The sequence below is a fragment of the Heterodontus francisci genome, chromosome 6 (genome assembly GCF_036365525.1).
Source record: "Heterodontus francisci isolate sHetFra1 chromosome 6, sHetFra1.hap1, whole genome shotgun sequence".
Taxonomy (NCBI): domain Eukaryota; kingdom Metazoa; phylum Chordata; class Chondrichthyes; order Heterodontiformes; family Heterodontidae; genus Heterodontus; species Heterodontus francisci.
Genome location: NC_090376.1, coordinates 41,633,563 through 41,650,665, shown reverse-complemented (window position 1 = coordinate 41,650,665; position 17,103 = coordinate 41,633,563). Strand labels below are relative to the sequence as shown.

Sequence of the window (17,103 nt, the reverse complement as noted above, 5' to 3'; positions counted from 1 at the left end):
TCAGTTACTCTATCTTAAAGTATTCCAAGTGTTTACCACGCATTATCAATATGTAGTAGTGTTTTTTTACCCCAGCCTGCAATTGAGAGTGTTTCTTCAATCACAGCTCTTGGAGGCAGGATCCCCATATTTAAACGGACGGGGATCTCGGCTCCTGAAACTTTAATTTAAAAAGACCGGAGGATTGCTCTGGTGGGGCACAAAAAGGCAGAGGTGGGCATCCCCCCCACCATGTCAGCTCGACACCAGGAGCCCCACCTCCAGCACAAAATCCAGCCCATAGATCTCTTTCATTAATTTCTTTCAAATTTCCTAGTTTACTAAACATTTTGGTAAAATCTAAAATCTTTGGCATTTTCTATATTTGTATGAAGTTCGTTATATCCATGTTAAACCCAGCTATCTATTTAACATCAACATCACTACCAATTATTTCTTATTATTTAGTTACCTGTTTTCTCCTTTAATCACATTTTACATGAGATACCTTATCAAGTATCTTCTGAGAAACTTTTTCATCTGTTGAGTTTTCTCTCTATAAACTATAGTGAGCCTTTAGCTGCTTTCAACAACACCCATATATATCATATATATCAACTCCTATTAGACGGGATTCATTGGGATGTTAGTTTAAAAAATTGCATCTATGGATCCTTGCCTGTTTGAAAATCACTGTCGTCAAGTTAAGGTCTGCACTGAATTATTGTATGACAATAGCACATCACCTAATTTTGTCACAAGCTTTGGTGAGCAAATTATATTTTGTCTATGACAGATTCTGCTCTTTCTGTATTTTAGAATCCAAGACCTCGTTTAACAGCCTGCCAAGATGAATTAACTAATTTTGGCCACCTACCATTAATCCCTCTGTCCCTTTCTGTCCCACTCTGCTTTTCTGTTTTACAGAAGTACTATCTGCTCCATCCTATAAAATTCTCCTGATTTGGACATCACTGTCCTTTTGTTGGATGCCCTGTCTTCAGACACATATTACAAGCAGGTGGAGAAGTTGCACAAACATTGACCATGGGTTAAATTGTCTTGTGACAACAGCAGTGTGAGAAATGATCCATCATCCAATCGCTGATTTTTCTGCTGCATCACCTTAATGACCACAATAACAATCATCTCCTTGGGTTTTTTGGTTTATTGGATGCATTTGCATTCCTGACGCAATTTGAATCCACGGAGGTTATCTGATAAGGTCTATCTACCACCCTGTGACATGCTATAGCCAGTTCTACTCTGTCAGCAAAAGTAATTTGCATTGGCATTGCATACTATTTTGCTTGCTAGCTAACTAATACAGTTGTGCTGCTCTCCATTGCATTTTGTATGCTTAGCTATTTTATTTATTGGGAGACATGCACTTTAAATTGGACTATGTTTTAATGGCATTAGATTGGTTATACACGTTAATTGCCCCCATGTCTGTGGCTGAGTCAATAATTTTGTCAAATGTCCATGGGGCAACATTTGGTGCCTATCCCTGCCTGGGCCATTGTGGGTCGCCACAGGGAGGGAGATCTACATCTCCCAACAGAGGCAAGATGTAAGACCATTTTGACCTTAAAAGTAGCTCTCTGTAGAGAGGCACCCAAAAGATACAAGTATTACCAAACAACTTGTCCAGCTAAGAGCTGGGAGGAAAATCCAGCAAGCCAGAAGTAGGCACACTGCAGTTTCGACTTATGCAGCAGTGAATTTGGAAGTGGTCCTCTGTCTTCAAACTGAATTTTCAGCCAAGAGAGAGATCTACAAACATCTCAGGCCTGCAACCAACAAGAACTTGACGTCTGAGAGAATTCAAGAGGTTTACCCTGATCCTGAAACTCTACAACATCTGAAAACCACTTACCCCTTTTCCTCTCTATCTGTATCTTCTTGTGTGCGTGTTTGCGAGTGCATGAGTGGATGTGGTTGTGACGATTTCGGGATAAGGCGTAATGCTCAATAAATAATTGGTCTTCTGTTTGAAACTTACAAGAAAACCTGTCGCTGTCTATTTATTTGACAAATAAAACACAAAGGGGTTAAAACTCTTGCTGCGGTCAGGTGGGAGTTGAACAGTGGGAACCATCCCTCACCATATGGCTGTAACACTTAGTTCAAATTACAATGTGCAGTTTTAGAAAGGATGTGGCTGAGTTACAAAGATGGTAAGGGACTGAAAAAAGGATAGTCTCAAAGAACTGGTACTTCTCAATGGAAAGAAGATTGAAGGGCATACAATTGAGGTAATTAAATTAATAAAGCCAGGGCTATTTGTATTGGCACAGTGCTGTAGAATGAGGGAACATGCTGTTTGATCTGAGGCTTCAGCCAGGACGTAAGGAAACAAAAACAGCTTGTAGTTATATAGCACATTTAATGTAGCAAAGCCTCTCAAAGTGCTGACATTATTGATTGTATGCTTGGTTATGTAGTTTACAGAGTGAACTGATAAGAGGCAAGTAGCTGCAAGATGTCGAATGATCTGCTCAGTTTGACTGCACTTTCGGTGCACTTTAAATGACTCAGCAGTACATGCAAAAACATTTACAATATCCCTGTAATAAGGAGCTAACCGCAGAAAACAAAATTAACTTTAGACGTGTTTTGAAACCATGACAGGCTTCTGCAAACAATTTCTGTTTTTTACTCAATTAGCCTGAGACAGTAGTCAGTCCTGCCCTGGGTAACTGCATAAGATCTTTACAGAAGCCGCAGTTTACTTCTGCATGTTGCTTATTTCCGCATAAAGCCTGCCGTGCTGCTCAAGGCTTTTCTTGTGTTCTTCAATTGTATTTTGTACTTTTCAGTCCTTTATCTGTAACGCAATGTGATAACCAATCAAACTCTGGTGGAGATGTCAAGTATATGGTTGGAAAATTGAATTGAACAGCAAAGCCAACTGATCGGACTAAAACCTCATACAACCTGACTTTATATAGTAATCAGCCTCATCTTGAACTATGATGTGCAGTTCTGGAAAGGATATAGCTGAGCTACTAAGATAATAAGGGGGATGAAAAAACACATGAGAATAGGCTCAAAGAACTAGAACATCTCAAAGGAAAGAAGTCTGAAAGGGATACAATTGAGGTCGTCAAATTAATGAAGCCAGTAAGGCACTGAATTACATGGTTTTATGAATTTCTTTAATTTATCACATCTATTTAAATTCAAACCTTAGGCTGTTTCTCAGAAATACTCCTAAACCATGCCATCAAGCAAGCAAGGTAACGAGGGAAATACATTTTAATTGTCTATTTCAGAGAACCTTTTTTTTACTAACAGGATTTGAAAAAATTTCTTTCATTGGGTGCAAGCGTCACTGGCCAGGCCAGCATTTAATTGCTCGTCCCTAATTGCCCTTGAGAAGGTGGTGGTGAGCTGCCTTCTTGAACCGCTGCAGTCCATCTGGTGTAGGTGCACCCACAGTGCTGTCAGGAAGGAAGTTCCAGAATTTTGACCCAGGGACAGTAAAGCAGCAGCGATACAGATTCAAGTCAGGATGATGTGTGACTTGGAGGGGAACTTGCAGATGGTGGTGTTCCCATGCGTCAGCTGCCCTTGTCCTTCTGGGTGGTAGAGGTCACGGGTTGAAGGAGGCTTGGCGAATTGCTGCAGCGCATCTTGGAGATGGTACACACTGCTGCCACTGTGGATTGGTGGTGGAGGGAGTGAATGTATAAGTTGGTGGGTGGGGTGCCAATCAAACAGGCTGCTTTGTCCTGGATGGTGTCGAGCTTCTTGAGTGTTGTTGGAGCTGCACTCATCCAGGCAAGTGGAGAGTATTCCATCACATTCCTGACTTGTGTCTCGTATAGAATCATAGAATGGTTACAGCACAGATGGAGGCCATTTGGCCCATCATGTCTGTGCTGGCTCTCTGCAGGAGCAATTCACCTAGTCCCACTCCCCACCTTTTCCCCACAGCACTGCAATTTTTTTCATCTGCAGATAATTATCCAATTCTCTTTTGAAGGCCTTGATTGAATCTGCCTCCACCACCCTCTCAGGCAGTGCTTTCCAGATCCCAGCCACGCACTGTGTAAAAAAGTTTTACCTCATGTCGCCATTGCTTCTTTTGCCAATCAGCTAGATGGTGGACAGACTTTGAGGAGTCAGGAGGTGAGTTACCTGCTGCAGGATTCCGAGCCTCTGACCTGCTTTTGTAGCCACAGTATTTATATGGCTGGTCCAGTTAAATTTCTGGTCAATGGTAACCCCCAGATGTTGATGGTATAGGATTCAGCAAAAGGAATACCGTTGAATGTCAAGGGGACATGGTTAGATTCTCTTTTGTTGGAGATGGTCATTGCGTGGCACTTGTGTGGTGTGAATGTTACTTGCCACTTATCTGTCCAAGCCTGACTGTTGTCCAGGTATTGCTACATGTGGTCACAGACTGCTTCAGTATCTGAGGAGTCATGAATGGTGCTGAACATTGTGCAATCATCAGTGAACATCCCCACTTCTGACCTTATGATGTTCATCATTTGTTGTTACTTGCTTCTTGAGCTCATCTTGCTCATAACATCACATAAACTGTAATGTTAATGATGATGCTGATGAAAATTCAAGCCCCGTTTCCGGAGGGTAAACTAATGCAAAATACACTCCAAAACCTGGCAGAAAAACCTGGTTGTCCTAATTTAGACTTTGGTCTCCAGAGAGATTTTTTCCCCCCTGCACTGTTCCTGATTGAAATATGGAACAAATCACACAGTCTGTTAAAACATTTTACCTGCCATATATTTTTTGCTGAGCAGACATAATCATGACAGGGTAAATAAGGAGAAATTGTTTCCAGTGACAGAAGGATTGGTTACCAGAGGGCACTGAGAACCAGAGGAGATTTTTATGCACGGAGTTGTTCTGATTTGCGATGCAGCGTCCAAGGGGCGATGGAAGCAGATTTAATACCTTGAAAGGAGAATTGAGTAAATACTTGAGAAGAAAATAATGCATGGCTATGGGGAAAGAGCAGGGGAATGGGACTAATTGGATAGCTCTTTCGAAGAGCCAGTAGACAAGATGGGCCACATAGCCGCCTTCTGTGCTGTGTTATTCCATGATTACAATGATAAGTATACAAGGGTATTTATCATGGAAGCTGTGCATTCGCTACTCGCCCCTTTATATCAACTTCACTGTTTCGCCATTAACAAGAAACTCCTTTGACACTCCGACTTGTGCTGGCGAGTTGGAGAGTTTAGAAATATGCCCTCCCCTTCGACGATCAACATTCTTCCGTTGCATGCAACGGTGAAGAAAAATCGGAAGTTTGAGCGATAGAGAGATAAGGAATTAGGCAACTTTTTATTCTCAATACTTCCTCAGGCAGGCGCACAGGCACGTTGGCAATGGATGTTGAGGTTTTGGACAAGGTGATCTTTCTGGGTGCTGTCACTGTGCTCAGTGCTCTTCAGAACGGTAAAAAAAAGCTGTCTGTACTTGTAACCAGTGTGCACATGCACACTGAGCTTTATGCACTTGGTCCTCCTTTAGAAAACGAAATGCTGTTTGTTAACATTATGAGAGCTGTTTGTACTCTTCTCTTGCAGTGTTCTTTGCGTACACGGTGCAGAACGAATCCCTCCTCAGGGGTTCGGCAAATACAGCATTCGACCGGGTCAATGTAGCAAAGTAAGTCACCGAATCGATCGCTTTCTACGAATTATTTGTATTAGCAAAGGGGGAAAAATCAAGAAGTTATTAACTTTATTTACAATAATAAGACTGTTTTAAAATCAGATGTGACGTGTCACTAAAATAAGATCGACTCTTCAGATACTTTACAGGAAAGAACTCAGAACAGGCTAGATTGCTCGAAATCAGTGAATGAATTCCCAACAGAAGCATTGCTGCCAGTTGTATTAAAATCAATGCATTCCCATGGCAATAAATTCCAATCGGAATAAAATTAATTGATTCTATTAGAAGGGAAATACTTTCATTGTTCTTGTGAGTTACACTACATCGCGCACGCGGTTTCTTACATTTGAATATAGTTTGCTTGCCAGCCATCCCAATTTACACCTTAAATATTATAAAGCAGAATTTTAATTTCAGTACAGGGGCTTTCTCATTTCTATGATGTGAAGCGGTTTCATTGGGTAACCACGATAATAATTGCAGAACCTCTATTGCTGCTTGCAAAACCTCCTTTATTTAATTTTGAACATTAAATTTTATAACATTAAATTGAGACTTAAATTATTATGATACAGTTAAAGTTTTTTTTAATATTCGGGATGTGAGCATGGTTTGAGAAGGATTGGACAGGCTAGGCTTGTATCCGCTGGAATTTAGAAGAGTAAGAGGCCACTTGACTGAAACATATAAGATCCTGAGGGGTCTTGTCAGGGTGGATGTGGAGAGAATGTTTCCCCTTGTGAGAGAATGTAGAACTAGGGGTTACTGTTTAAAAATAAAGGGTCGTCCATTTAAGACAGAGATGAGGAGAAATTTTTTCTTTCAGAGGGTCGTGAGTCTTTGGAATTCTGTTCCTCAAAAGGCGGTGGAAGCAGAGCCTTTGAATACCTTTAAGGCAGCGCAAGGGGGTGGAAGGTTATTGGGGGTAGGTGGAAATGTGGAGTAATCAGTTCAGCCATGAACTTATTGAATGGTGGAGCAGGCTCGAAGGGCTGAGTGGCCTACTTCTAATTTGTATGTTCGTAGATGGTGGACAGGCATTGGGGATTCAGGACGTAAGTTATTCACCACAGAATCCCAGCCTCTGACCTGCTCTTGTAGCCACAGTATTTATGTGGCTGGTCCAGTTAAGTTTCTCGTCAGTGGTAACCCTAGGATGTTGATAGTGAGGGATTCAGCAATGGGTAATGCCATTGAATGTCAAGGGGAGATGGTTAGATTCTCACTTGTTGGAGATGGTCATTGCCTGGCACTAGTGTGGCATGAACGTTACTTGCCACTTATCAGCCTAAGCCTGAATGTTGTCCAGTCTTGCTGCATATGGAATGGACTGCTTCAGTATCTGAGGAGTCGCAAAGGGTACTGAACACTATCCGATTATCAGTGAACATCCCCACTTCTGACCTTATGATTGGGGGATGGTCATTCATGAGGGTTGGGCCTAGGACACTACCCTGAGGAACTCCTGCAGCAATGTGCTGGGGCTGAGATGTTTGGCCTCCAACAACTACAACCATCTTCCTTTGTGCTAGGTATGACTCTAGCCAGTGGAGAGTTTTCCCCCTGATTCCCATCGACTTCAATTTTGCTAGGGCTCTTTGATGCCACACTCAGTCAAATGCTGCCTTGATGTCAAGAGCAGTCACTCTCACCTTACCTCTTGAATTCAGCTTTTTTGTCCATGTTTGGACCAAGGCTGTAATGAGGTCAGGAGCTGAGTGCCCCTGGCAGAACCCAAACTGAGTATTGATGAGCAGGTTGTTGCTGAGTAAGTGCCACTGTCAGCGGCACCTTCCATCACTTTGCTGATGATCGAGAATAGACTGATGGGGCGGTAATTGGCCAGATTGGATTTGTCCTGCTTTTTATGGACAGGGCTATACCTGCCAATTTTCCACATTGTTAGGTAGGTGTAAGTAAAGCTGGAGTATTACTTCAAAGTAGCAAAGGACAATTCTAAATCTGTAAAAAAAAAAGTAAACTGAAGTTTAAAACTTATTAGAATTTCTTTATTCAAAAGTGCAATGAATGTTTGGAAACTAAGGGCTTGGAATTTCTAGCAAATATATCCAAGGAGATTTGAGCATAATTGATTTACTCTGGTTTTATACTGAAACATCTATAGGCAGGAATATACTCGATCACACACTAGACTTACACGATATATCCATTGTAACTTTGCTGCTCATTTACATAAATCTGCCCTACCCATGCAAAAAATTGAGTTAAAAAATGATATGGAGCCATTTATTAGTTACATTTGGTGTAGAGTAGTCAGTTTCCTGGTAAATGAAACAACATTAAATTCAAAGGCTTTTAAAACCTGTCCTTTAGTGTCATTGCACCTAAAGGAACCAGCTTAATTTTAAGAGCCTCTGAAGATCTGCCAGTGGATGCAATTAGTAGAAAATGACAATGGTGCTTAATTTGATCTGGAGGCATGGCCAGTTTTGCCTGCTTCTAGCACGATGTTTTTTAAACTAGCCCAAAAGATAGTGGAATGTCACTTTGCACTGGATGTAACTTGTGCTTGAAATTCTGCAATCTTTTGCATTGGTTTGGTCAATTTTGGGCGAATTGTACTGTAAATAACAGTGCAACCTAACGAAAACACTAGCCCTCGAAATTCAAAGGTACCAGATAATGTCTAATCTTACTTTTTTAGGCTTTAGCATTTTAGCATTCTTTGTGTCAGGCATCATTTTCTAGCTAAGAAGCTAAGCAGACTGCCTGTTCCTCTAGTTTCAGCATTGCTGTAGCTTTCTGCGATGTGGCCTGACTCAAATGCTGATTGACTCAGTATTTCTGAAAAAGAACCTGACCTCAGAACCTGCATTCTCTTCATAATCAGGGAGAGATCATGCATTTTGGAGGTCTGACACTTTGTCATACAGATTAACTTCCAACTTTACTGCTTAAAGTGAATTTAACACCTCCTTCAGCTCATACATTCATATTGATTCAATCAGCTCAAAAATCAACCAATTTTCTTATCACTAACTGTATTATTCAGTATTTCAAATAACCCTTGACATCTAAATACCACAGATATGGTATTGGACAATGTGATGGAATTTAACCAGACAATTGATTGGCATCTCATGGTTTACCTGATGCCAGTACACTGCCACAGACTAGCAGCACTGAATTGTATTTTTCACTCTGAATTTTGCACAATAATAGACCTATGTCATGAATCTTGGAAGCATCTGGATGATATTTGTCAGAAACAGAACACAAGCAGGAAACTTCAAGAAAGGGATTTCCTCTTTAGCAATACACTGCATAATGTAAAATCGTACTCACATTTTTAAAGTCTTAACTAATGTGATGCCACATCCGGTTTCTTTCTTGTTTCAGTGGGCCACTGTTTAAAGTGGTTGTTTGAAATATGAAATCTGTCCCCCTTTACAATTCATAAATACACAAACTATTTTTGCAGAACTATTCTTTTTTCTTGTAATTTTTTCTCCTTACCTCTTTCTTAATGAAGATGATACAATATAGTGCTGCAGATACCCATAGGCCCTCATGTACCTCACATAAAAAGCTATTGCTCTTGCATTAATCTAGCTGTTGAGTTATTTGTCCGTAGCAGTGGTCACAACCATGGCTAACCCTGTTCCCACCAAATGCCCACTCCTGCACTTGTTGACTTTACAGCATGGGTAACTAGTTAGCAATAAGAAGGTGGCATTTCAGTCAATATTGACAGAACAGCTTAATATCTCAGGTCAATTTTCTTCCCCCTTATGCATCTAGCATTAACTAGACAAAATGCACCTAAAGTGCATTCCTCCTGATATGACCTAAATTTGGCTGGATTCCACGTTCAGGCCACATCCCAGTAATGTGAAATGTACAGCCTCAGTTGAGCTTTAAGCCTCATCTCCTATCCATCACTACCTATTTCCACCTCTGCTAATTTGCTTTCCTTAACCCTTTCTGTATTCCAAACACTGTTCAAGCTCCCAAACTTGCCCTTGTATTTCTCTAGCACTTTAGTCTCCATCTCTAGAGATCTCTCCTATACAAATTCCAACTCATCTAAAACTCTGCTAGGTGCATTCTGTTTCTCACTTAGGTCTCATTTGTCTGTTGCCCCTGTCTTTGCCAACCTTCATTGGTTAATTGTCCCATAACACATTAAAATCAAAGTTCCCATCCTTGTTTACAAATCCTTTCATGCTGCACACTTCTGCCAGTTGTGCAACCCGCCTCCCCCTTCCTAGAGCCATCCATTCTGAAACTCTCTCACAAACAACCTCCCTCTCCGCCTTCAAAAGCCTTATCAAACCTATCTCTTCAACAATGTTTTATCTCCTCCAACTCTTCTGCTACTGTTTCATATCCATTTATCTTGTGTTAACAGTTGTGGATGTTTATGACATCAAAGGCTCTATATAAATGCAAGTTGTTGTTAAACTGTAACTGGCATGGGACCATACCATAGAATTAATGGAAATTTCAGGAAATAAATTTTTATCCAAAATATTAATGTCTAGAGCACATTTATTCCCTCATATTTAACATGAATCTGTTGCTGTAGTCTGAGAGTGTATAATAATCATTTATTCAGTACAGGAGAGAAGAAACAAGGGGGAAGAAATTATAAAGATAATGAAAAGGTCAAATTATTGTTGATGATAAAACCAAACTCATTTCCACAATGCTAGAGTTTTTCCTTTATATGACTGATTTTCCATTTCAGTCGTCATTGTATGTGTATTCCATTTCAATGTCAAAGTTTGCTAGTTTAAGTTTCTTTGAAGTTGAAGCAGGCTTCAAATTTTCATTGCCTTATTTTTAAGTTCCTCATTAACCTTATCATTGTTGTCATTTTTTCTATCTTTGGCTGAGCATTGTATATTTTAAATAAATCCTTCAAATGATGTAACCATTTTTTTATTACTCACTATTCAGACATGGTTGCCTCTGGCAAGGCCTGCATTTATTGCCCACTCCTAGTTGCCCTGAGAAGGAGACAGTGGGCCTTCTTCCTGAATCACTGCAGTCCATGTGTTGGCTCTTTGTAGTGGTTTCATACAACTGAGTTGCTGGCTAGCCCACTTCAGAGAACAGTCAAAATACTGGTGTGGAACTGGAGTCACACATAAAGGCCTGCTCAAGTCAGGAAAAAAAACCCCGACCTGAACCCGACAGAACCACATCGGACCCGAGCCTGACCCGGCCCGAGTCCCTCCATTTTTTCCCGCGCCCGACCCGACCCGACCCGAGCTCGACACGACCCGAGCCTGACCCGAACACCAGAATGTTCACTTTACCTTCCTTCCCATTCCGAATCTGCAGAAAGCCGCAGCATGAGTGCGATGACGTCATAGAGACGCTCACTTGCTCACTGTGCAGACTCAGAGGTTCCCTCCTTGACGTCCCGGACTCCCAGCTCAGGTAGGCTTTTCAACTTTTGACATTTACCAGCAGAGCAAAATGCAATACTTACTGTGTGTGTCCGACCCGGACCTGGCCCAACCCGACCCGAGCCTGAAAGCCGGACCCGGAAGAGCACCCGAACCCGACACATGTCGTCGGGCCGCATTGGGTTCGGGATCGGGTAGCAGATCTTTAGTCACACATAAACCAGACTGAGTATGGGAAGCAGGTTTCCTCCCTAAATCAGTTTTGTATTGTATAAGTGTTTCCTTTTGTCTTCATTCAATTATCATTGCAGTTGTCCTTTTACTTGATATTTCTGTACATCCAGGTTGCTTCCCTAACTTGATAAATGTAACTTTTCAATTCAAACGGCTGCTTTCATCTTAATTTTCCTCCTACTCCTCAAATATTGGAGGAGCATCTCCTTCATTTCATTCGCGATCTGGAGGCCTATGTAAATGAAATACTAATAGCTACTTAAACACACTGATCAGGCAGACAAATAGATGCATGAATCTTTTTTGTTCTCTGTGAAAAGAAACATGCCTTTGTTTAAGATGTTGCAAGTGTCTGGGGAGTCTCTTGTATTAGTGGTGAAATTTTAATGCCATTATTTATTTTAGTTGCCTAAATGAATGTTGTCATCCAATGATAATTCCAACAGAGTAACTGATGTATTGGACACTGCATCTTAGAATGCACTTTGGAAAAAGTGCAGTGCAGATTTACCAGAATGTTACAGGGTTCCAAGGGTTAGATTATGAGGCGAGATTACATAAACTAGGCTTGTATTTCCTGGAATATAGAAGGGTAATTAAGTTTAGGTTTTGAGGATTTTAAAAAGAATTGATAGCGTAGATACAGGTAAACTTTTCCTGCTGCTGGGGGAGTCTAGGACAAGAGAACATAACCTTAAAATCAGAACCAGGCCATTCCAGAGAGAATTAGGAAACACTTCTTCAAGCAAAGGGTGGTAGGAGTGTAGAACTAACTCCCACAAAAAGCAGTAGATGTTAGCTCAATAAATAATTTTAAATCTGAGATCCATAGATTTTTGCTAGACAAGGATATAAAAGGATGTGGAGCCAAGACAGTGGATGGAGTTAAGCTGCAGATCAGTCATTATCTCATTGAATGGTGAAACAGACTTGACAGCTGAATGGCCTACTCTTGTTCCTATGTTCCTACAACATTGCAAGGAAATGCATGTTGCCTTTAATTATATTTTCTATTTTGTTTTTAGCCATAACTGCATTGATGTTTATCCCACATTCCTTGCTTTACTGTGGACTGCTGGACTTTTCTGTAGTCAGGGTAATGTATAATTTATATAATTTACATATGAAGAATCCAGGTTAGTTTGTGAAATGAAAACCATACATTTCCATTACTGTGTTATTTCACTCATGCCTCTGACATGTTTTATAGATAATTCATGTCATTTTGTAGCATTTTCTGTCAAAATTAAAGTAACATTATTGATTATTGTACAATACATAAAGGAGAATTGATGGCTGGCATTGACCTACAAAGTGTTAATTCTAATCAAGGTGTTGTAATGATTTACACTGTGAGAATGATGGACAAGGAGTTTATGAAACTTCAGCAACACCTCAAGATTCAATTATTAGCTTAAACTCACAACATTAAGGCCTGGATTTCCTGCATTATACCTGCGCAATTACCTCCAATATGTGGTGATATAATAGAGGAAAATCAAAGATCTCAGATAGGACAGTGAAGGAAAATCAAGGTAAATAGTGTGGGAAAGCTATTGATATATCCCTGCCCCACTTAAATTTACCTTCAGCAGCCCCACACAGAAGGCCTATGGTTGTCTCTGCTGCATATCAGTCATGGTGGGAGATGGGGCCTGGCAACCTACCTAGCTTTCAGGCTTTCCCCTCATTTTACTGCTAACCCCAGAGGCCGCTAGGACAGGGATGGTAGTAGTCGTAGGAGTAACAGCAAAAGTCCCAGTGGTGACTTTGGCCCCACAATCTTATTGCTTTAGGGCTCAGCTCAATCTGAGGCCTAAAAATGAATCTTCAGATCTTTGCAGCTCTTCCGCCCCCTTGTGCAATATGTGTCACATTGTAGCACCACCTGTATCTTCCTCTTTCTCAGTGGCAAGCTTCCCCTTGGTGGCAGAGATCCCACTGAGAGCCTGACTGTTATATTTGATGATGCCCAGCCCAAGAAACTGAGTTAGAACCACTGAAGGATTGATGCAGCAGGGAGAAGACCTACCCCATTCTCCATCCATTTATCTTTTATAATATATGGTCTGACAAATTAACAGCTTTGAATAACAAGTCTACCAGGTACATTATGAGTCTAGCTCAGCATCTTACTGTTACATAGAAACATAGAAAATAGGAGCAGGAGGAGGCCATTCAGCCCTTTGAGCCTGCTCCGCCATTCGCTATAATCATGGCTGTTCATCCAACTCAGTAATCTGTTCCCGCTTTCTCCCCCATACCCTTTGATCCCTTTAGACCCAAGAGCTATATCTAACTCCTTCTTGAAAACATACAATGTTTTGGCCTCAAGTGCTTTTTGTGGTAGCGAATTCCACAAGCTCACCACTCTCTGGGTGAAGAAATTTCTCCTCATCTTCAGTCCTGAAAGGTTTACCCTGTATCTTTAGTCTATGACCCCTGGCTTTGTAGCTTCAACAATATGGTAGTCTGATCTCATGCAAACTCATCCATCCAGAGGTAGCTGTCTCACCTTCCTCTGGTCACCTCTGCTCAACTCTGGAGATGCCAGTATGATGAATCACTTTGTAGATGTGCTATCCATTCTATCCTGGGCCATTTGCCTCTCTACTGAGTTGGAAAAGATGTGTTTACGCATTTTTCAAGGGTTTCTGTGGCTCTTCTACCAACATTATAGCAAATGATTAAGAAAACCACCATAGAAATTCACCCCGACAACCTTCTTTACATTTAATTCCACAAGGTACAAGCCCTATTCAGAAACTGACCAATCTGAGTGAGATTTCACCTTAGATGTCAACCTTCTTAAAGAGGCACATGTCAAGGAATTATAATGAGACAATTTTAATTATAAGACACAAACAAGACTTTCTTGTAGCTCGTCACACCTTTTGCATTCCTGGCCTTAAATAATAACAAGCCTAGACAGTACCAGATAAAAGTGACATTCCTTTAAATCCCTCTCTATCTTGCTTATCTTGCTGAAACTGCATAACATAAATGTTATCTCTGGGTTTGGTTTGGGGCTTTGACAGCTTAGGTCTACCAGCTCTGGTTGTGAAAAGTCCTTTGTACTCACTCTTGAAGTACCCATAATTCTTAGAATTGGCACTTTCTGTTTTCCCAAAGCTCAGTGGGATTATTGCAAAAACCATTTCAAGTGGGCAGTGTCAAAATTCACTCATATTTTCAAGTTACTGTGGTTATGAGATGACATTTGCTGTTTTGCAGTAAATAACATTGCTCTGTGATTTCTTTTTGTCAGCTCCTGCAGCCTTCGCTGGATTGTTGTATTTGGTGGTGAGGCACAAATACTTCGTGGGTTATTTAGGAGAAAGAAGTCAAAGGTAATGGTTCATTTTTCCACAACCAATTCCTTAAATGTAAGTCTGTAACTTAAGGTATCATTGATATTAGTCACCAGAATGCTTGTCCTTGTATTTAATGTTTCCATTATATTTTTAAAAATGTGCTGGACTTTTGTGTTTATCAGGTGAAGGTTGAGGAATGGAAAATACTGTTTAGTTTTGTTACTCATCGTTAATATCAGGTCAGGTTTATTGAGTAGCCAGTTCCTGAATAAACATCTTTATTTTGCTCCAAATACCCTGCATCACCAGGTAGCCTTCCATAAGAAAGCTTCTAGAGGCTATAATACAGGATTAAACTTTTTCACTCAGCCCAATTGGCAAGCTGCCTCTGAGCACTGGTTCAGCACTTGCAGCTTCCCATTCAGATGTAGATGATAGCTACCTCTCAAAGTGGCTCCTGTCGGGCCTCATACCGGGAACATCAGGCAAGGAACACAATCGTGCTGCCCTCCTTTCTCCCAGGGTTACAGTCAACTCTATAGTGTCTCAACATTGCCCTGCAATGCTGATCTTATTTGGAAACAATTTCCTCTTTCATCCAGCTGCCTAAATGTCTGGTGTTATTTCCACATCGGTAGAGTGAACATTGTGTTTCCTCATTCTTTGACAAATACCAAAACTTCTTCTGCAATCAAGTCACTTTGTTCAAGTGTCAGCAATGGTTGTGTTTTATAGCTAGATTTGGAAAATGTTATCAGATTGTCTCATTCAAGTCGCTGATATGTGAGTTAACAGAAAGTAAGCTTGGGGCATGATGTAAAATTGGCATCTGATCTGATCTCATCAGTGGGGGAGTTAAGATTATCTTTTATTAGAAGGATATTTGGAGAGAGTACAACTCGGATTCACTAGGATACTGCCTGCTTTGAGGAAATATAAATATGAAAAAAGACTTGAAAAATTGGGGCTTTGTTCATTAGAAAAACTCTGATTACAAAATAATGTGATAGAAGTGTTTAGAATTATGAAAGGATGGGACAGGACAATTGGAGCCAAACTTTTTCTCGTAGTTGAGGCATCATGAACCAAGGCCAGCACTTGACCCCGCTGTCCCCACCTGCACCGGAATCAGATAGGTATGCTGGTGAGATCAGTTGTAATGAGTCGATAGTATGCTGGGTTCTGATTGAGGAACTAGGAGTAGGACAACCACATTTAGGAAGTTCCTGCCTTTGGCCCTGATTCCTTATATTAAAGCTTTGTACAACAAGGAAAGGCTGTGCTCACACCAAACCATGCAATAAAATCTGTCTTAGGGCCAGGATCCAACATATCTGGTTCCTGGCAGAGTTTGCGACTGTGCCCCAGATGTGAGTTCTTCAGAATGGCCACAGGGTCTGTATACCTCCACTACAGCCTTAGGGTAATTGCCATTCTTGGAGAAAAATGTGCAGTGTAGTCTAATTTACCATGGTTTTTAATAGCAGTACTGTTAAATCCCATTGATCAACTGGAGATGTATCTTTTGTGAGGGCAAGGCACATGCAGTCTTGTTCTTCCTAAGATGTGACATTGACCTGAGTGAGGAGAAAGAGGATGAATAAAACTCAATAGAGATGATTTTATGAATGTGTGCTTTGTGGCAGTGAGTTTTGTTCCCTGGGGAGCATATCAGGAAATTGTGTGAGCATGCCTGCAATTTCCCAATATGCACTCATTGCAAGCAAGGTTCGCTAACATGAAGAGGGCATTTGTAAAAATGTCTTCTTCAACTGAGCAGAATATTAATCATTGTTAAGGTATGCACTTTAGATCACAGTGGTGCAATGTCAGCACCTCTGCTGCTGCACTGCCTACCCACAAGTTATTTAATACATATGGCCCTACAGGCACTTTTATTTGCGGATTGTGATTTTTACAAATATGTTCAGTGATTTTCTAAAGATACATCTTTAATTCTTTCGCATTTCACTTATTTTTACAGCCTTCCGGGTTTCTTTTTTGGAAAACGTTTAATGGCATTCCTGTTCATCATGGCAACTGCTGGAATTATCAACTATGCAACAAATTACTTCTGTGGAATCAACTTTCTGTATTACATTCAAACAGCCACGAAAGCCTCAGCTGCATTGCTTCTTATTCCCTAAACAGATAGGAGCCATCGTTAACGTTACCATTTAATCTTGAATGGCTCCAATCATTTGCTAACATGTCTAAGAATATCTATCTGTGGCTTTTTAATTAAAAAGTTAAGTAAAAAATCTAATGTCCACATTGATCCCTTTATGATGTACCAATAAAATTCAACTGGAACTTCATTATTTTTCAGAACACTATGTATATATACTGAGGCACAAAATTTGACAAGAGTCAGAGTTATGTTGCATGAGCCAGAGTTTTGCTGCATTTAATTTACAGTTATAGGACTACCGTATAAACAAAACCCCAGGAGTACCTTCAACAGTATGGACAGCCACTTCATGAGAGGGTATTTCATTGCACGGCAAGCGCCAAAACACTTATGATGGCAAATG

General features: G+C 40.7%; 1 protein-coding gene across 1 annotated transcript; it reads left to right on the top strand.

The window, feature by feature from the left end:
* Positions 1-5,309: 5,309 nt before the first annotated feature.
* alox5ap (arachidonate 5-lipoxygenase-activating protein) lies at positions 5,310-16,887 on the top strand. Its single transcript, XM_068033526.1, has 5 exons — positions 5,310-5,421; positions 5,553-5,634; positions 12,281-12,351; positions 14,524-14,605; positions 16,554-16,887. Exons 1-5 carry the CDS (start codon positions 5,352-5,354, stop codon positions 16,714-16,716), a joined length of 468 nt encoding a protein of 155 aa, XP_067889627.1. The 5' UTR covers positions 5,310-5,351; the 3' UTR covers positions 16,717-16,887.
* Positions 16,888-17,103: the final 216 nt, after the last annotated feature.